This window comes from Botryllus schlosseri, chromosome 6 (assembly GCF_051294905.1).
Source record: "Botryllus schlosseri isolate E-star chromosome 6, Bs_hap1, whole genome shotgun sequence".
In the NCBI taxonomy this organism is placed as follows: Eukaryota; Metazoa; Chordata; class Ascidiacea; order Stolidobranchia; family Styelidae; genus Botryllus; species Botryllus schlosseri.
In genome coordinates, this window is record NC_137241.1 from 5,220,799 (window position 1) to 5,241,264 (window position 20,466).

The 20,466-nt window shown below is 39.9% G+C and overlaps 4 protein-coding genes and 1 long non-coding RNA gene across 7 annotated transcripts in view; 2 read left to right on the forward strand and 3 right to left on the reverse strand.

Annotated features, from left to right (window-relative positions):
• The window catches only part of LOC145440511 (isoleucine--tRNA ligase, mitochondrial-like), a 227,074-nt gene that overhangs the window by 114,349 nt on the left and 92,259 nt on the right, over positions 1-20,466 (reverse strand). The gene's annotated exons all lie outside the window — the stretch shown is intronic.
• On the forward strand, positions 8-905 carry LOC145440528 (small ribosomal subunit protein mS33-like). Its single transcript, XM_080318156.1, has 2 exons — positions 8-316; positions 771-905. Exons 1-2 carry the CDS (start codon positions 99-101, stop codon positions 835-837), a joined length of 285 nt encoding a protein of 94 aa, XP_080174282.1. The 5' UTR covers positions 8-98; the 3' UTR covers positions 838-905.
• Positions 908-3,532, forward strand: LOC145440526 (E3 ubiquitin-protein ligase rnf146-like). Its single transcript, XM_080318154.1, has 3 exons — positions 908-1,043; positions 1,573-1,700; positions 2,428-3,532. Exons 1-3 carry the CDS (start codon positions 912-914, stop codon positions 2,735-2,737), a joined length of 570 nt encoding a protein of 189 aa, XP_080174280.1. The 5' UTR covers positions 908-911; the 3' UTR covers positions 2,738-3,532.
• On the reverse strand, positions 4,673-5,076 carry LOC145440530 (uncharacterized). The gene is made up of 2 exons (XR_013915553.1): positions 4,987-5,076; positions 4,673-4,929 (listed from the first exon to the last, which is right to left on the reverse strand). It is a non-coding gene; the product is annotated as an uncharacterized LOC145440530 (long non-coding RNA).
• LOC145441088 (chromatin modification-related protein MEAF6-like) lies at positions 9,008-10,351 on the reverse strand. The gene has a single exon (XM_080318878.1). It carries the CDS (start codon positions 10,086-10,088, stop codon positions 9,552-9,554), a length of 537 nt encoding a protein of 178 aa, XP_080175004.1. The 5' UTR covers positions 10,089-10,351; the 3' UTR covers positions 9,008-9,551.

Genomic DNA, 20,466 nt, shown 5'->3' on the forward strand with positions numbered 1-20,466 from the left:
GCCAGCAGCATTCCTGCTAACTATTGAGGTATTGACATTTGTGGATTCTGTAGCCTCTGTGGTTCCAGCATTTCGGCTATCTTTTTATTTTCAGTACAATGAGCAGATCCCCTTCCGAATATGCAAATCGCATAGCACATCTTAGTTCGAAAATATTCAGTGAACCTACAGCGGAGCAAGCCCGCAGAGCACGGAAGATTGTGAAGGTGATGAGCGAAGAACCTCTTCACAAGCAAGAATCTTTCGTCAAATACTACCCACCTGTATACGCTATCAATAATTTGATGTTCAGATTGAGAGAATACGGACTATACGTGTGAGTAGAAGCCACTGTGTGAAAATATTCAATTGAATAATGGAATCTGTTGCTTATCGTATGCCTATACTTCATCATTGGTTTATTAGCTTCCTTTATTCTGGTAACGCCACACAATGAGAAGTGTTCTTCACGATGCAATGCGTATATCGAAGAAGGGCCGCAATATTCATGAAATAATTGGATACAAGAGTAGGGAGTGAGGAATAATTACCTGAACTTGTAGCATGTTCAAACTAACGATATATAATATCCGGCCTCAATGATTTTCATGCACTTCCCACACACTTTGGTGTTGGCCATGCGCGAATGCCACTAATCTCAGTTGCCATATTCTTGATTAGTTTGATTTTTTCCCAACACAATGTTTGTCCATGTATATGTCATGTCTAAATTTGTATTTTCTTCATTCCACTTTGCTCTGTTCCTTTATCAGTTTTCAATTCCCTTTCAGTAACGAGCATTTGGATTTCAAGGAGGAAATGCAACGTCAACGAGCAGCCAGAGGAAAATCCACATAAACCAAGACCCTTGTCGAGACATTTGAAACTGTTAAACTCGTATTACTTTTTCTTGAAAAAATCCTTCACACAAAATGGACACTTCGAACGACGATGTACCGGCTCTCCCGCGAGATTTTACGTTAGAATGCGCCATATGCATGCAACCGTTCGTTCAGCCTGTTCAGTTACCGTGTTCCCACACGTTCTGTTTCCTATGCGCAAAGGTAGGATGTCCTGCAGACTTGGACAACTTGAAGATTCTCAGCTTTTCTGAATTAGATTGGAATTAGAATTATAGCTACACCGTCGTTTCCAAATTAAGCTAGAATTAGAATTAGAATTAGCTGCTTTTTTCAAATTGGATTAGAATTAGAACTATAGCTAAACAGTCTTATTCCGAATTTGATTAGAATTATTGAATTCGCAGCACCTAAAAAATTTAATCAAATTTAGTTCATATTAAATGATAGTTTATTCTAATAAGCATAAGAATGGAAAATGTCTGTGCAACAAACTTGACACGTTTCACACTACGCAGTTCTGTATAATTTTCAGGAAACCAGAAAGTAGGTTAGAAAGAAAATTTGAGCATAGAAGCATTTCACAAATTCGACTAAAATTAGAGCAGAGAAAGATTTAACAAATTTATACTAGAATTAGATTACGGCCATTTCGTTCCAATTATCTAGTTGTCTGCGTCTGATGTCCTGAGTATTTGTTTGTGATCGCTTGATTATGTATTTTTTTCTGCAGGGTATTGCTCTGCAACGTCAGCCCTGCGCATTATGTCGCGCTCCGATACCAATGGACCTGCTGACCATGCCTTCCAAATTTCAAGCCAAGGATCGACCGGCCTACCCACAAGAAGACAGCATTGAAGAGTAAAATTACTAATACTGTTTCAATTCACTAGGCTTATATCTTCCTATGCATGATCGTTTTTTTGCTAGAATGGTTTTGTGTCGAAGGGTACTTCCGCTTCCAAGCAGTAGAGTTGTAACCAAGTCATATGTCATCCTATCTTTTGTAGTTTTGACTCGAGTCATTTTCAATTCCCTGCCAAGGCGAGTCAGTCATTTCTACATTTTCAATTTGATCAACTGGGTCTACCTCCACTAGTTATGTTCTGGACCACATCTATTAGCACATCAATAGTTTTTGAGGCCATACTATTTGCTCCAAAATAATGGTAAAGGATTGTATAACGTCAACAATCTCGTATTTTATTGAAACCACTCAGAAACCGTGTTTCCTACTGAAGGTTTTTTTTTCCTTGAGAACCACTACTACTTCCTTACCTCATTGCGCGAGTTACTACCAGTCTACCACGATAATATCTTGTGTTTGTCATACTCATATGTGTGTATTGTAATACGCTTTTCATTATTAGGTGGTCGGCTGGTCGCGGTTGCACATTTGTTGACGCCAACTTTGACTATGTGACAGTTTTCTGAGATATCATTGCTCTATTTTGCTCAAAATAATTGGTCTGATGTCATAATTCGTCCTGTTGCGTGGTTACAATTGCAAGCATAACATCTCTATTAGGCCTACGTTACAACCGGCAACCACTTGAATAAAGTTAACATACGGAACAATTTGTTACAGGCACGTTTGGTATTACCAAGGTCACAAAGGCTGGTGGCAGTACGACGAAAGGACGAGTGTGGAAATCGAAGAGGCATATGCTCGGAAAGACAAAAGCGTGGACATATTAATTGCGGGAGCGATCTATGTAATAGACTTCGAAGGCATGGTTCAGTATCAACGGAACTCAAATTCTCGGAAGCGTAAGATCAAACGAGACACTATCGGTGCCGAAAAGAAAGGGGTTGCCGGAATGGCCGTTGCTGATCAAAGTGGGCCTTCCGGTACTGCGACTGGCAAGAGACGCCCGCCTGTAGGAGATGGCCACTAGCGAATCACCACAATACGTATTTGATCATTAGCCCTTCGTTTTCTACTCGTGGATTATTATCGACACTTAGACGCACATGATTGTGAAATCAGGCTTGCATCTTGTATCTCAACGCATCGAATAATAGGCCTGTTGTCAATATTCAATTTTTGACACGAGTTATCACAACTCACAAGCTCTCATGGTACAGTACTATAGCAGTCAACTATATATACTCATTAATTCAATTCGGATATTTCAAGGAAGATGTTTTCATGAGCGTTTGCTGACACAAGTGATATCCGTAAGTTCTCCATATCTTGTCATTATTCATGGACAAAGTTTGAGTTATCTTGATCTCATGGTGACCAATAGCGCTGGGCACACTGATTTGAGTACTTGAAGCTTAGAGTAGAGTAATAAGAGTTTGAGAACTGCAGTTGTGTGCTCCGTGCCACTATGAGCTGATATATCAATGAAAATTAGTTGGTATTTTTCATTGCCGAAGTCTGGAATCTTAATTGGTCGTATCACAGCATGGAAACGTGTAGTAAAAAGCTATGCACATTAGTGGACATAGCATTCGTTAAGGTCGTCATCAATGAAGCCACAGCAAAGTGCGATGAAATAGCTATGGTCGAAAAGGTTCCAAAGTCATGGCTAATGTGGTGTTAAACTGGCATTTTATGCTTTGCAGTAGTATAAATGGTGCAGTTTCCGTATCTCCCATACTATTATGACATATTGAGCGATACTAGAATGCTCGACGCCTACTACCCAATTCCCCCCAACTTGAATATATTGAATCAATCCTCAGTCTTGTGGTACGTTGTGGCCTGGCGAGGTAGGAAAAAGAGTCAGTTCACAGTACCTGTCCATCCGCAGACTCGACACTATTCCGGGCGTCTGTAGCTGGATATTATATTCCCAGTTTGGTTTGAAAGTGTTAACACACCACAGACATTGATTCTGTATAATATGTCAAATGAGAGCCTGAAGGTTGCGGCCACCTGCCCTTCTCGTGTGTGAAAGCAAGTCCCTTCCAAGCACATAAGCTGGAATTCCACACCTGTCCTCCGCTGACGTGATGCAAAGCAGGAACAAACAGCTCTTAATCAGGGTTTCAATGATCAGAGTCAGTTTCTTTAATGCGGACACTGACTGAACAGGACCTGGATCAATTTGTGCACTGGCCCTACTCATACTCTGGTCATTGTGCACGATTCTAGACTAAGACGGCCATTGTGACTTTGTAGAATAAGGCTACCACACAATTCCATGACAGGGACTGAAACTGTTTTATGAGTGAGGAACATCAGTGTATTATGAATGCAAGTAACTCGTAGTCGTACAGATGGGTGTCTGATCCCAGAGACCACTCCAACTCAATTCGACACCTTATCTTTTCATTGTATCGCAGTCTAGTGGTGTTTTGAAACGATGAAATTTTACCAAGAAACCGAGCTGAAACCAAGCCTACTTGACCCGGAACCCAGGGTTGTAACCAAGTCACGAGTCAATCCCACTTTTATGGTTTTGACTCTAGTCGAGCCCAAGTCATCCAGCAGACATTCGATTCGAGTCGTGGTATTATGACTCGAGTCCAAGTCATTGTGTTGACTGCTCAGTTTCCAGTTAAAGTCCTGTTAAACCCACTTTTATAACTCTGTTTGGTGATATCAAATAGTTCGCAATGATAATATACTAATTTTCCTCACTTTTAACAGTTTCTGATCGCCTTTGTTCTGATCGCCTTTTTAAGTACCATTAACTGTTCTTCAAAATGACAATGAAATGTCGGTCTTGGCCGTCTGAGTCTCGAGTCATTCCCTTATTTTGAGAAAATGACTCGAGTCATCAGAAAGTCATGACTCGATTCATTACAACCCTGTTGAAACCTTGCGACTTGGTAACAACCCTGCTCTAAACTGCAACACGCATCCAAATCACACTGTCTCACATGCATACAAAAATTTTCATCACACTTCGAACAATCTTAAGTCCATGATGGAGCAGATTCCACAATTACAAAGCACGGGCCATGACAGCGTTCAGCGATGGTCTCCAGTCAAATCCCGCTTTGGGTACAAAGTAAACTGCATCTTGATCACTTTCCTGGAGCGGCGCCCACGGGTATATCAAATGTCATGTCCGAAAAAGTACCCGTTAAGAAGATACCGGCGACAAATAACGTACCGTTGATGAGGAATCTCCTGTAAAAAAACACCGGATAAATACCGAATCAGTCGTCAGAATGGGATGGGCTGTACCTTTTATTGGGATTTGTGAACCACTCTTTCACAGCACCGGTGGTTGTTTTGCTGGTCGACGGTGGAGCCATAATTATTAGATATTTATTACTGAGACAGTAAAAATATAAGGAGATTTGAAAGCGAAAATATTATAAGAAAATGAAATGCTACCAGAAGTATTTACACAGCAATAGAGTGAAATGAGAGACACTTCACTACATTCGTTCAACGGTGACCACAGACTAGGACATTTGAAAGCGAAAATACAATAAGTGAAATGCTAACAGAAATAAACACGCATTTACATGTTAGTAGAGTGAACCGAAAGATACTCTACTACATTCGCACAACGGTGACTGGGTAGGCCAATTGTTTCAAGAAATAATTGCAAATTTCCAATTAGTTTGCCATTTTATGACCTGATCCAAGCCCTCTCATGCTGACATACCAAAATGAACAATTTCTGATACTGTTATGAATCCTTTACTAAAACAGATGTACAACGCAAGATTGTTCAATCGCCGTTCTGTGAAATAGACAGCACAACAACAGAACCTGCTACACATAGTCCTATACGTCATTGATGAAGGCAGTTGAAAAAGTATGTTAATCAAAATTAGGGTGCACACCTAAAAGTCTGCATGGATTTTCACATTTACATCGACTTGGGAGTGACGTCTTGCCTTATGACTTCAACAGCACAGGACTACAATTAACATATTTGTGATGTGACAACAAAACGTAAGGTCTACTCAATTCTTTCGACAGTCACTAGGCCTGTAGTGCAACATACTGGCATCTTGAAAAAAAACTCTTGAAAGAGAATGTGTCACCAAGTTAATAACTCTCGATTACAAGACTCAAAGTTACAAATATACATGGTAGGTGACACCAGACACATCAATTGACATAACTAGCAACCCTAATTGCGCACATCCTCCAATCAGTGAGCGATACCAGAATTTTTAGGAATTCCAACCTTTGACTGCAAATCAAGCGATGTTCAATCTGAATCTGTTACTAGTTAAGATTCTCAATAAACGGATATTGAGTGGGAACAAGAGTATGCGTTTGTAATAATCCGTTTACAATAATCAACGCTGCACAACCACAGCAGTAGTCAAGGGTGGAGTGAAAAATGAAAATTTTTGAATTTCAAAAAAGGGTCTTGATATGTGGTGCCAAATAGTAAACAAATAAATTCTAATATAATTTTGGGTTCGTACACCCTCTAGTGGTCGTGCAATTTCACCGAACGAGCCAAAAACCGCTAATTTCGCCATATCTTAATCATCACTTACACTAGAAAGTCGGTTTTGGGCTTAAAAGATGCAGAAGCAACATGTTTCTATCTCCCTTCCATAGAACTTGCTCTTTAAAATGAACAGAAAAAAAGTTACAAGCAAATTTCTGATTTTATAGGTAAAATTAAGCACTGAAGCAGTGGGTAGGATGTCAAAAGCGTGTAGTGATTGATCTTATGACTGAGCAACATACCCTATCAATTAGAACCACTTTTCAAAACTTGCTCAAACAAATGAAACCCCCTCCAAGCATAAATAGGGCTCGGGCATCGAATAGAGACTGCTAAAACTGTATTTAAAACAGCGTCCATTGGTAGTGCAGCGTCACAATATCGGTAAGTTTATAACAACGGCCCTCATGAGATTTCTAACCAAAATGCTGTCGTAGGGTTTGTATCATATTTGTCACAAAGCTCCTGAATGAAAGCACAAAAATTGAAAGTACACATTCAAAACACAAACATCAATTCTATACTGGAAACAGAAAATTTTTGTAGCAGTATCATATGAGTATCAGTGTGCACAAACATTAAAATCATGTTTAGTATTGAAAGATTTCATCTGCTTTCAAGACTTCAGTTTTCATCTGATTAGGCAATCTCTACGTTTAAATCTTGAAACATGGGTAGATGCTTCAATAACCACGTTTTAACGTCTTTCCACTGCCTGGTTGTGGCAAGGATGACTGAGCCTTAATGGTGATGATCTTGAGTTTTCCACCTCGACATCTGACAAGGTCTTGATTGCAGGCGGCTGTTCAATATCTTAGTGGTTTAAGTTGACAATTTGGTGGAAAGATTAAGCCTTGATGTTGATAACTGGAATTTGGAAGAAACTGATGCTCAATGTCGCTGTTTTTAGGTTTGGTGTCATTTATATATCTTCCTTCAAATTCATAATTGGAATTTGGTATGGTGTGGTTGTTCTGCGCATAGCTGTAATCTTGTTAACTGTAAATTTTCGGACATTTCCCTCCTCGTCACCAAAGCATTCCCAGCAAAATATTTTCTGGATGTTCAAAATGAGCATTTCTTCGTAGCAAAGATAGTGCAAGGGAGTGAATTCGGGTATCAGTCAGCTTTGTGACACGGGAAACTATATTGTGGAAATTTTTAGCACCATCTACAATGGAATTGTGCATTTTTATTTCAAACCATGACGGAAAATAGACCTCCATGCAGAATTGAGTTGGACAGTTCAGATTTCTCGATGGACGACTCTGTCCCACATAGTACTTTGAAATTTGAGATGCGAGAGTCAACCATATTGAATGAACGACGGGCCCAGCCTCTAAATATTGCAGATCTGGTTCCAATTTACGACTTTGAAGGAGGATATATAAATGAAACCAAACCCTAAAGCAGCAACATTGACACCAGCATCAGATTCTTCCAAATTCCAGTTATCAACATCAAGGCTTAATCTTTCCACCAAATTGTCAACTTAAACCTCAAAAATATTGAACAGCCGCCTGCATCGCAATCAAGACCTTGTCTGATCATGAGCTGGGAAACCTATGATCATCACCATTAAGGCTAAGTTATCCTTGCCACAACCAGGCAGTGGAAAGACATGTGACAGTGGTGACTTAAGCATCTGCTCAATGTTTCAAGATTTAAACGTACAGATAGCCTCATCAGACAAAAACTGAAGTCTTGAAAGCAGATGAAATCTTTCAATACTAAACATGATTTTAATGTTTTTGCACACTGATACTCATATGATACTGCTACAAAAATTTTCTGTTTCCAGTATAGAATTGATGTTTGTGTTTTGAATGTGTATTTTCAATTTTTGCACTTTCATTCAGGAGCTTTGTGACAAATATGATACAAACCCTACGACAGCATTTTGGTAAGAAATCTCATGAGGGCCGTTGTTATAAACTTACCGATATTGTGACGCTGCACTACCAATGGACGCTGTTTTAAATACAGTTTTAGCAGTCTCTATTCGATGCCCGAGCCCTATTTATGCTTGGAGGGGGTTTCATTTGTTTGAGCAAGTTTTGAAAAGTGGTTCTAATTGATAGGGTATGTTGCTCAGTCATAAGATCAATCACTACACGCTTTTGACATCCTACCCACTGCTTCAGTGCTTAATTTTACCTATAAAATCAGAAATTTGCTTGTAACTTTTTTTCTGTTCATTTTTAAGAGTAAGTTCTATGGAAGTGAGATAGAAACATGTTGCTTCTGCATCTTTTAAGCCCAAAACCGACTTTCTAGTGTAAGTGATGATCAAGATATGGCGAAATTAGCTGTTTTTGGCTCGTTCGGTGAAATTGCACGACCAGTAGAGGGTGTACGAACCCAAAATTATGATAGAATTTATTTGTTTACTATTTGGCACCACATATCAAAACCCTTTTTTGAAATTCAAAAATTTTCATTTTTCACTCCACCCTAGTAGTCAATACTAGGGATGAGCAAAATCGACTATCACTCGTTATGACATTACAACAAGGTATGAGAGAGAGAGAGAGATGATATTCTTTCTCGCCTGCACCATCGAGATGCTTTGGCGACGGAGTAGCGATACGGCCCCATGAGGTCATCTAGTCTGCGCCCCCGTTTTTTTTCTCCTCCATGCTATCCGTGATTGCTGAGCGCCTAGCAGGATAGCTGCGGATACCATTTTTCGAGTCTTCGGTATGACCCGGCCGGGGATCGAACCCACGACCTACCGCTCGAGAAGCTGGACGCATAACCATTACACTATCTCGCTCGGTGATGTGGAGAGTTTAAATACGGTAAGTACCTTTTATGCCGCTACAAAGAATATAACACCAGTTCTATATCACAGCAAATATGATTTGGGATCTTTACGACCATACCTATTGCATTGCACTTTGTGACAATGCTGCGGTGTGATCATAACTTGACAGATATGTCATCTCACTAACGCGTGTAGCCACGTATAACATATTTCATATAATGCGATATGCCCAATCGAGGTTTACGGCCTTCCGCAGTGGAATATAGTATCAGAACAATAATTCAGATCGGCAAAATACCTCTTAGTGGCAAGGCGCATATAATTTCAGCACTCAAACAACTCATCTTTTACTACTCTACACAATTATTAGAAATAATACTCTGATCATTGTGCCCAGCCCTAGTCAATACACCTAGGTCGTTTGCATCATCCAATTTACAGACGTTTTAGGAGTATGCGATGACATCACTCTCTGATTCTGTGGTTATGCCGCTCGGTCTGGTAAGTGTAGCGGCATAATTTGCACAAAGGACAACTTGGTTTGAGCGTGCATTCGCGTGTCTAAGCATCAGTCCTCGACTTTTTAACACTTTTCTCTGGCTTATTTTGGCGCATTTTCCTCTTCTTATCTTTACTGCTTTGCTCGTGAACTCCGGATGTGCTCGATACATCTTCCGAATGCTTTTTCAAACCTGCGGATTGCTTGCTGTCGTCTTGGTTGTGATTTTTCTTGCTACTGCCGTTTTCGCGCACGCTGCCCTTGCTAGATTCACCCTCTTTTCGTGAGTCCGACCCGTTAACGGCGTTCATCGACGTGATCGAAGATTTACTGAACAGCCGTTCGGCCTCTTTGAACTTTCGGTTGCGTCGGTCCGACTTGCTGTTTGTGTTTTTGTTATTCGTGAAGTAACGGTCCCATCCTCTGATGATATTGCCGTACAATTGCGTCTCTTCGAGATAGCTACCTTCAAAGTTGTAGATCTGACATTCTAGAACTGCGAGACTCTCGGTGATTTCTTCTTTTCTTTTGACAAGCTCAGCGAGCTCGGCCCGCGTGTTCGAAATCTGCGTCTTGTTTGACATGTTTACTAATCTCATAAACTGTTCAAAGAAAATATATACCAGTATAGGCTATCGCATTGGTTGAGTTTCTATCTAGTCTAGGTAAAAGATTTGATCAAAACAGCAAAGAGCTACCGTTAATGATCTGGGGGCATTTTAAGACCTCGCAGATGATTTTGCCTAAGGTTGGCCCTGTGGATATAAAGCTGTATCAGCTGTACCAGCTGTATCAGCTGTACCAGCTGTATCAGCTGTATCACCCTGTGGATATAAAGCTGTATCAGCTGTATCACCCTGTGGATATGAAGCTGTATCACTCTGTGGATATAAAGCCGTATCACCCTGTGGATATAAAGCTGTATCAGTTGTATCCCGATCTTATAGGCCGATTTTATCATGAATTATTGAAAATTTCTGCGCTTCACGCTGGCTCACTAAACATTACAACAATAATTTCGTGGCAAAAGCGAACAACGTGATGGGGGACGGTTTATCACCCTATAAGAGCCCAAGATTCCAGGTTTTTGGGGAGCCTGACGAAGTGCTGTTTCGTTCCTGCCAACGGGTATACACACCCGGAGATGTTCAATTAATTATTATTCGAGGGGTCCTGATTTTTCAAACACACCTCACTCAGTTCTACCGGCCGGTAGCCTAAATTAGATTATGTGAGCAGAGAGACGTTATAAAAATTGATAGCAATCCATATGCAATTCCCGATCATATATTGACCGACTCAATCATGAAGTATAGAAATAGAAGAGCTGACTCACTAAATGTGTGACAGCCTACTAGACTATTTTGCGCATCCCAGACATAGTATAGAGACCTGATACTAATTGCAGAATGATACCTGGGTGAATCTCGGTACGGTTTGTCTATAATATGGGAGCAGCGATGATTCTCAAACTTAAAGTAATTTAAAAAATTATACTAAAAAAATCAAGAATTGTTTGAACACAAGACACCGATTCCATACAGGTAGAGTGATACAGCTGATAGAGCTTTATATCCACAGGGTGATACAGCTGATACAGCTTTATATCCACAGGGTGATACAGCTGCATGGTACAGGTTTATATCCACAGGGTGATACAGCTGATACAGCTTTATATCCACAGGGTGATACAGCTTTATATCCACAGAGTGATACAGCTGATACAGCTGGTACAGCTGATACATCTTAATCCACAGGGCCCCTAAGGTCCAACATATACTTATTTTTTACTCGTTTGACTCAAAGTCAAGTTAAAGTATATAGTCATAGTCATATTTGACACTTCAAATCATTTCAACTCATTTGTTATTTCAACGAACGCAAAATGAACCTTAGAAGATTACCCCATGAACTTTTAATGCATATTTTCAGAATGAACGCGACAGTCGCTTTCAAATAAGATCAACTCTATTTAATTTGAGCGCTCAGGTCGTCAGCTAGGGATTATGAATTATGCTGCGTTCAGATTGCTGAGCACTAAGAGAGAGCGTGACGACGGCTGTTGCGTATCTATCAGAGATGAGCATCAGAGATGAGCATGGATTAGGATTAGGTTTTGAAAAAACAGGATTTGTGAAATTTTGTCGGATTTGGATTGGATTTGGATTAGACATTTTTTCCGGAACGGATTAGGATTTGGATTGGATTGAACTATTTTCTAGGAGATTGAAATGTCGTGTGGCGAATGGCGACAAACTTTATTCTGATCAGTTATTAATGTACTTATGGTTACTAAGTTATCTTGAATCAAGTGAATCGTTGATTGTGAAAGAAAATTTTCGAATCCCTCCATTGCATAAATTAGTATTTTTTCTGAATTTCCAGTTGGAATCGGATTAGGATTGGACATGGACTTGAATATGAAAAAGTTATGGATTAGGATTTGGATTTGGATTGGATTAGGACATAGAAATTTCAAATCCGCTCATCTCTGATGAGCATGGATTAGGATTAGGTTTTGAAAAAACAGGATTTGTGAAATTTTGTCGGGTTTGGATTGGATTTGGATTAGACATTTTTTCCGGAACGGATTTGGATTGGATTGAACTATTTTCTAGGAGATTGAAATGTCGTGTGGCGAATGGCGACAAACTTTATTCTGATCAGTTATTAATGTACTTATGGTTACTAAGTTATCTTGAATCAAGTGAATCGTTGATTGTGAAAGAAAATTTTCGAATCCCTCCATTGCATAAATTAGTATTTTTTCTGAATTTCCAGTTGGAATCGGATTAGGATTGGACATGGACTTGAATATGAAAAAGTTATGGATTAGGATTTGGATTTGGATTTGAAGGTTCGGATTTGGATTGGATTAGGACATAGAAATTTCAAATCCGCTCATCTCTGATGAGCATGGATTAGGATTAGGTTTTGAAAAAACAGGATTTGTGAAATTTTGTCGGGTTTGGATTGGATTTGGATTAGACATTTTTTCCGGAACGGATTTGGATTGGATTGAACTATTTTCTAAGAGATTGAAATGTCGTGTGGTGAATGGCGACAAACTTTATTCTGATCAGTTATTAATGTACTTATGGTTACTAAGTTATCTTGAATCAAGTGAATCGTTGATTGTGAAAGAAAATTTTCGAATCCCTCCACTGCATAAATTAGTATTTTTTCTGAATTTCCAGTTGGAATCGGATTAGGATTGGACATGGACTTGAATATGAAAAAGTTATGGATTAGGATTTGGATTTGGATTTGAAGGTTCGGATTTGGATTGGATTAGGACATAGAAATTTCAAATCCGCTCATCTCTGGTATCTATCTATCCGTAGGTTAGTTATCTATAAGTTATCACAAAAAATCTAGGGTGCGGACTAAACGTTGACCGTGGTGAACACAACGAAGGTATCACCAGATTGCGGAAAAATCGGCGGATCCGGTGTCAGTATCATTTTTATTAATATTTTTATCATTTCAAAACACCACAAAACTTCGATGCATACTTACAATGATATATACATATCATGGCATTCTTATATACAATAGGATACTGCTGGACCTTTTGTCGTACAAAATTTCATGCGAATCGACCGTCGCAATCGTGCCCAAAATTACATTTACGGTGGGGCGAATATATATTTCAACGAAATACATTCAAATTCATATTTAAGTCGAAAATAAAAGCAATATCTACAGAATGAATACTAGTCAGCCTCAACATTTATCGGACCACGACCTGACATTTTGATCTCGCCTTCCTTCACATGCCAACTTATTTTGTCGCTATTATCATTTTATATAATCTTCTTTTACTTTCATTCAGTGTGCATGCCTCCTATTTATATCGCCTAAGGTCCAGGTGGGTGTCTGATCTCAAAGACTACTCCAAGTCGTTTCGGCACCTTCCTATATTTCATTGTATCGCAGTTTTGTGATTTTTGAAATGTTGAAATTTTATGAATAAACTTGAACTGGGATATAGTTCGTGGGTATCGTGATCTGAAGCATGTGGTCTACTGCAAACGGTGTCTCGATATTACCCGATGGTCGACATTGCTCGGCTTGAGTTGAATTGTTTAGCCTACATAGCAAATAGCAACCACTAGCCCTGACAACTTTAAACATTCCTATAGCTGAAGAATCGTTTTCTATCAACTTTGCTGTAGTAATTAGACTCGATGTGTTAGATGAGCTCACGATTCTCAACGCTCTCATTTCGGATATTCCAGATATCAAGGAACTAATCATTGAACATTTTGAAACTATTTAAAATCACACGTCGCGCAATAAGCCTACTGATACAAAACGTTAAAATATGCAGATATGAACTACTGCACTTCATATTTTCGAATAATTTGAAATAAGTAAGCCTTGTCAAATGCCTATTAACTCTTTCGACGCCGAGCTAAATTTGACGATTGTCTTCAAAACGCCGCGATTTTCACCAAATAACCCCAATTTCAACCGATCGTAACTTCGTCGCTACCTTAGCTACCGAGACGTACCTACGTCCGTATTGTAGCCGCGAACGATATCTATCTAATGATGCGTAACGTGCCTTGATTGATCCTGTCGTGTTGCTAGGACAGGCTTCGGTACGAACTGAAGTTTGGCTGATTTCAGGCGCGCTGCTGCCAAGGTATGGATTTTGTTGGTGTTTCTATGGTACTTATAGATTAGCTGTGACGTTGTAAATTTCACAGAATATTCCTATTATATTATATATTGATAATATATTATCCTTAAATCGTTAATTCCTTTTCAATGGCAATGCGGACGTTCAGAACCGTCGTGAAATACTGCTGCCGACATGATCTTCGGCCGTCGATGCTTCAAGGTTATCATTGTGACGTCAAATCCGCAATAATGGCTCGAAAATTTGACTTCTGCTAGTACCGGTACTCAAGTTTGTTTTTCAGGCCCAGTAACATACCGACGGAGCCCATTTGTGTACGATTACAAGCAACGATCTGCACAAAAACATCATTATTTGTCTCCGCTGAGCCCTCGTCATCTCCCGATGCAATTTTACGCTTGAAAAACTTGAATAAATACGTATATATTGGTGTGAAGTCTGTGTTGTCGCAGTACATGTACTGACTTGGTGGCTTCAGTAGATCCGTAAATTAACTTAACGCGCGATGTGTCGCTAAAGATTGGTGATAATGATGTAAAATGTCCTTAGGTATTGGCATCTGTTGAAAATCATTACCGTCGTGGAAATATATATCAAATAAAGTTACTATTCCGTACAGGCAATCCAGCAAAATTGTTTCTTAGTAGCAAGTCTTGAATTTTGAATTCATTACCGCACAATGCCCCGACTGCCATGGACGCAAAACGGCATGTCAGATTTTCGAGACAAAAATAGGCTCTCTCGATTTAGCGAACATATGGGGATACGCGGCGTTTTGAAGACAATCTCTAGCGAACATATGGGGATACGCGGCGTCGAAAGAGTAAATGTCTATATACCCCTTACAAGCTGTGTGCTACCACCACGAAGTCACATTATCACGTCGGAATACACTATTGTAACGTCATTCAGAAATTTAAAATCTCGTGCACACTCCACAAGTGCACACCTTGCACCACCACCCGATATTATTGTCACGAGCCGCCACTTCCATAATTCCCGTGGTTCGACAATCCTCAGTTCGATTTGAAATTCGCTAGGCTGAAGGTCGCGGTTGAATTTCCCAAAGTTAGCGTATTCTGGGCCGTTCCCAAAGCGCGACAAGTCACCCGATAATAATCCTGAAAGTAACGGGATTATAATAATGAAATTTCTTCGAAACGATGGGAATAATTCTGGAAACGAAAATCATTTTCAATGTTATCGGGTACTTGGCGTCATCGAAATGAGCAAAAGCATCTTTTCTGATCTCAGCCTCACTCTCCTCATAAAATTTTCTCCCTGTTCGCGTCAAATCTCGTCCGGAGTAAGCGAACTTGATTCTTTTCTCTTAGTTTTTGTGAAAGTATATTCGTAAATTATTTGTTCGAGAACAGAATGCCATATTGACGTGTCATCATTGATCTCTTCTTCGGAATATTTCGTCAAAATCTTGGCGATATCTTTGTCCGTCCATTTTTGTATAAAAAGCATTTCCTTCAAATTCTGAATGTAGGCTATACTGCAATCTGTTTCTGGCTTGAGACCACTTTTTATCGTTGATAATATCAGGATGATTTACTAACAGAGTATTTGCAGCGAACCAAGGCTATATTGAGCGCATGGCAGGCAGTCACACACAATGACGCCTAATGGGCAATTGTGGAGATCAAAACAAAATTAAACCGTATTCAAGCGGCAACTGGGTCGTACATATTAGTCATGGTCATGGTCTGTTCACTCTTCGTAGCGATTTCAGGTGCGTAATTCCTAATACACAGACCAGAATAGATTTAAAAGCATACAATCAATTATGCCGTGACAGTGACCGCTTACTATATCAACAGTGTCATTATACTTCCATGTTGTGGGTGCTTATAAATCAGCTATACAAACAGCTATTGTTCAAGAAATTTTAATCGTTCGTTGCTACTGGTAAATTACGCAAATTACACGGTCCATAACTTTATTCGATTCGGCTTCGAATGGTAGAAATTTGGACCCTATTAGGCACTGGATGGTTCACACCCTGTTACATCTTGTGTAAGGGTCAGAAGTCGGCCGCAAAATCGTTTTCACGGTTATATGACGTGTCTCCAACTTGGTATTTCTTTATGGGACGCATCATTTCCCTCTGCGGTTCGCATTTCTGCAATGGGGCTCATATTGCAGAAACTTTATTATATTAAAAACGTAAAATACAAGTCACCCTGAATCACGCTAAGCGCGAAGAATTTTTTTAAGTTGAATTAAAATATGACAAAGATTAGGGAGCCAATTCTTTAATTCAATTTGCATATTGACGGCCGCTATAATCGCTGATTTAATTATGTGTTGACTGCAGCATAATTATTGATGTACGGCTGCATGCGACCATACATCCGCAGATTGGCCACCCCTTGCATATTCGATATAAGGATGAGCAAAGCTAGAACAAATAGGGAATACTAAATATTATAGGGATATGGTGTGAACGTGAACCTCTAAATTTCTGAGGTTCACACACAGAACGCGAACGGGAATCTCACGTTCACACCATCCCCAGTAGTTATAACATTGGGTTCAAGTCGGGCTTGTGACTTGCAAACGAAGTCGAAAGCATCGATTGTCAATCGATATTGGTGTCAGAAGTTTTACGACATGCCGCTATCTTGCTCACTAAAACGCGACGATTATAATACTGATATATACGGATGTTATGATAAAAACACCAATATATAGCAGATTATCTGGGACTCTATTACAATCATATGTGATTTCGTCCATCGCGTGTGACTACTGCGATCACATGTTATCACCACGATTTCGTGCAGTCGACCACGCTGCCATGAGGTATTTTGCTCGGCGTGGGTCTAGCTTTCACGATGAAATATCGGTGACTTCGCTGCGCACAGTTGATGTCCGGGGTATAGCAGTGACTGGCGACCAGTTGGTTGGAAAACGTTACTGTGATATAGGAGTTTGACCCCAGCATGCCAGCACCAACTTCCTCTCTCGCCCTTTACTCTGCCCGAGGAATTTGGATCAGAGCCTTTGAAGATTTCCAGATCCAGAGAAAAGAAATGTCAGACAAATCGTACTATGACATGAAATAAATTGACTTGTGTAAGTAGGGTTACCAATAATCAATAATGGCCACATTATATTTTTATCCGAACAAGACACACACAATGTACAATGAGACACAATGCGATGCAATGACCAGATATGAGGATGCCGAACGACCAGTTGCGGTTGCAGTAGCGGTAGGTGCTGTGCTTGTCGTCACAACTGCGCTATCTCCCCCGACCGCACGTACTCCTTTAGGAGGATTTGTCCTCCTTCAGGATATCGAAAATGTCCTTATTTTTGACAATTATAGCTGTGACAACCAGGCGGTTGTGCAGTGCAGGCGCCACGAAAAAAACGACATAAATGACGCGAAAAATCTGGAATATAACGTTTGAGCGGGTCTTTCAGGAGCCGAACTGGAAAAATGACCTTTTTTTATTCAACATGATATCATTTCGAGTAAAAATTTTCAAATTGCCCGTTTTGCAGTCCGATATTCCAACTGTTGTGGTCTAAGAAATATCCTCTTTTATATCATCATATTATGGTAACCCTAAATACTAGGGTGTACAGGGCGCATTTAATATGATAAATACACATTGTCGTCTCTTCGTGTAATGCAGAGATGAGCACTTGTTTCTGATGGATCAACTGCAAACTGTGCAAATCTCCTATAGAGACTCTATACCACATATACACCGACTGTCCGATATACAGAAAAATTTTCTATATCGTTTTAGATATCGTCGAAAACATGCAAAGAGCGGACATCTTCACGAATCCGAAGGAAATATACCAAAACCTCTATGACGGGCCTCACGAAGCAGTCGTAACAAAAGCGTTCATCATCCTGAAGAGCGAAATTTGGAATTGGAAAAGGACACTGGACATATTAAACCAATATGCCAGCGACGCAGATATCGAAAATCGGATAACACAAATCCGAACAAAAATAAGAACCGAAGCACCGCGAATACCGCAAAGACGAATACAAAGAACGCGAACCCTGCGAAACGGGTGGCAATAAGCCGCAACGCGTGCGAAATATTACAAATGATACATACGCGAAGAAGAAATGGACTACAAAGAACCGCGAGCTCTGCAAAACGGGCGACAGATACGTCGCAATCCGCGCGAATTCCGAATATTGAATATAGAAATTATCGTTAATATTAACGAGCATATATTAAATATGACTCGTACGCTTACTGCCTAGATCACCTTCTCTTTCGTTATACGTTGAAATGAGTGCAATTATTTCGCCTTAACATTATCACGAATAAAACAAACCCACGCCACCCCACCCCACCTAATGGACCATACCAGTCACCAACCACCCAAACCAACCAACATACCAACCCACTCACCTACCTACCCATACCCAATAAACACACCCAGTATAAAAACCCCATGAGATGCCTGAGCAGATACAGTCACCACAAATGAGAAGAATTCCACAAAAAGGTATGAATATACCCAAAAATTGAATAAGAGTAAATATGACTAGAAAATAATAGATAGAAGACCTGGATAAAGTTCCGGCACAAATAGACTCTACTGAGTCACAAAAATATGACTTTTTTGACCCAAAATCTAGAAGAAAAAGAAAAGCCCGTCACGCACCAATAGATCCAAACCCGGTCACCGAAAACCTTAGAAATCCCTCTGGAAAGAATACCCACCCATCCAATGCAAGATGACCGCCATCTTAAAATTATCCTTTCCTATGTTGAGCACAGTATTATATACTTTTGAATAAAATCACTAAAACTGATGGATCAATAACGTAGTAACATTTTTTCTTCGCGTGTAACTTCGCTAGCACATAGCACTCCAGCCTTGAAATGTCCACAGAAGACCTGGGAAATCGCAAGGAATTTTTTGCCAGAAATTCGGCCACTGTTACAATGACACAATTTATCACACTGGCGCAGTTGTTACTCAAATTTAGACGTGCCTGGGTCACGACATATAAGCTACTCCAAGGACCACTGGATGATGTCGAGCCAATTTTCTAGATTCGGTCACTTTTACTTCTTGCAGGCCGGGTAGAGCATTGAACAGCTTTGCAATCAGTTGGCAAATATATATCGAATTTAACCAAGAACACCAACAGCCGTATAAAATTGACTGAGCGTTCTGACATTTTCGGCCTCCCTGGGAACAACTGGATCACACCATGTTCAAAAATTTTCATTTGCCTCCATCTCTACCTGTCAGAGCCATGATATTCCACTCGATTAATGTGCACACTGATTTATTATATCGGAACAGACATGCATGGTTACAGTACTAGACATTACGTTACCAGGAAACAAACAATATCTTATACCCCAGCAACTCCCGATAACACATGATCAGTGATCACCAGGTTTTGAATCTGACGGCATAATGCGGAGCGCAATGGCAGCTGAGGGTACCACGGTTATCTATTTCTCCTCTCATACTTCGAATTCAAGACCAAGACCGAGCTTGTGTCCACCAGCATTGAGGTTGGTCCCGTCAACCAGGCTGGATAGCGTCAGCTTGACACCTGTCATAGATACCCAGTCAGAGAATGCCATTTTATACAAAAATACATTCAACTTACCATCTCTCATTTTTTGTGTCCATCCAAGTCCAATTTGACCAGTATTGTTGACCTTGGCCTATGTAAAAATTTTCCAATAAGTCGAAAATCCCTATGACCGGATGAAAAACTCACGTTAACTGAAGCACCACCGTCGCATGCGTATTTCGTAGCAAGACCGAACGATGTCACATTTTCACCGGATTGATAAGACAGTCTGATTCCAACGGATAGATTTTTGTTAACAGATTGGAATATCGAAGCTCCGAAAAGAGATTTGCCATTCCTGCAACAACAAATTGTAATTTCGCTAATAATAAATTATTTTAGCTTCGAAGTGACAGAATATGCACACTGCATTGCACATCAGAGTTTATAAGCCTTATATACTAGAAGATCGCATTGCCATACTTCTTTCAGGCTTCTGACTATTCAGTGTGGATGACAGAGATGAGCATGGATTAGGATTAGGTTTTGAAAAAACAGGATTTGTGAAATTTTGTCAGATTTGGATTAGACATTTTTTTCAGAACGGATTAGGATTTACCTATTTTTTGGGAGATTGAAATGTCGTGTGGCGAATGGCGACAAAGTTTATTCAGATCAGTTATTAATGTACTTATAGTTACTAAGTTATCTTGAATCAAGTGAATCGTTGGCTGTGAAAGAAAATTTTCTAATCTCTCCATTGCATAAATTAGTATTTTTTCTGAATTCCAGTTGGAATCGG

What these genes read in the sequence shown, in the direction of transcription:
- LOC145440528 (XM_080318156.1), top strand. Translation starts at nt 99, where the DNA reads ATGAGCAGATCCCCTTCCGAATATGCAAATCGCATAGCACATCTTAGT. An exon ending in AGAGAATACGGACTATACGT is followed by an intron (nt 317 to 770) that starts GTGAGTAGAAGC and finishes ATTCCCTTTCAG; the next exon opens with TAACGAGCATTTGGATTTCA.
- LOC145440526 (XM_080318154.1), top strand. Translation starts at nt 912, where the DNA reads ATGGACACTTCGAACGACGATGTACCGGCTCTCCCGCGAGATTTTACG. An exon ending in TCTGTTTCCTATGCGCAAAG is followed by an intron (nt 1,044 to 1,572) that starts GTAGGATGTCCT and finishes TTTTTTCTGCAG; the next exon opens with GGTATTGCTCTGCAACGTCA. An exon ending in CAAGAAGACAGCATTGAAGA is followed by an intron (nt 1,701 to 2,427) that starts GTAAAATTACTA and finishes AATTTGTTACAG; the next exon opens with GCACGTTTGGTATTACCAAG.
- LOC145441088 (XM_080318878.1), bottom strand. Translation starts at nt 10,088, where the DNA reads ATGAGATTAGTAAACATGTCAAACAAGACGCAGATTTCGAACACGCGG.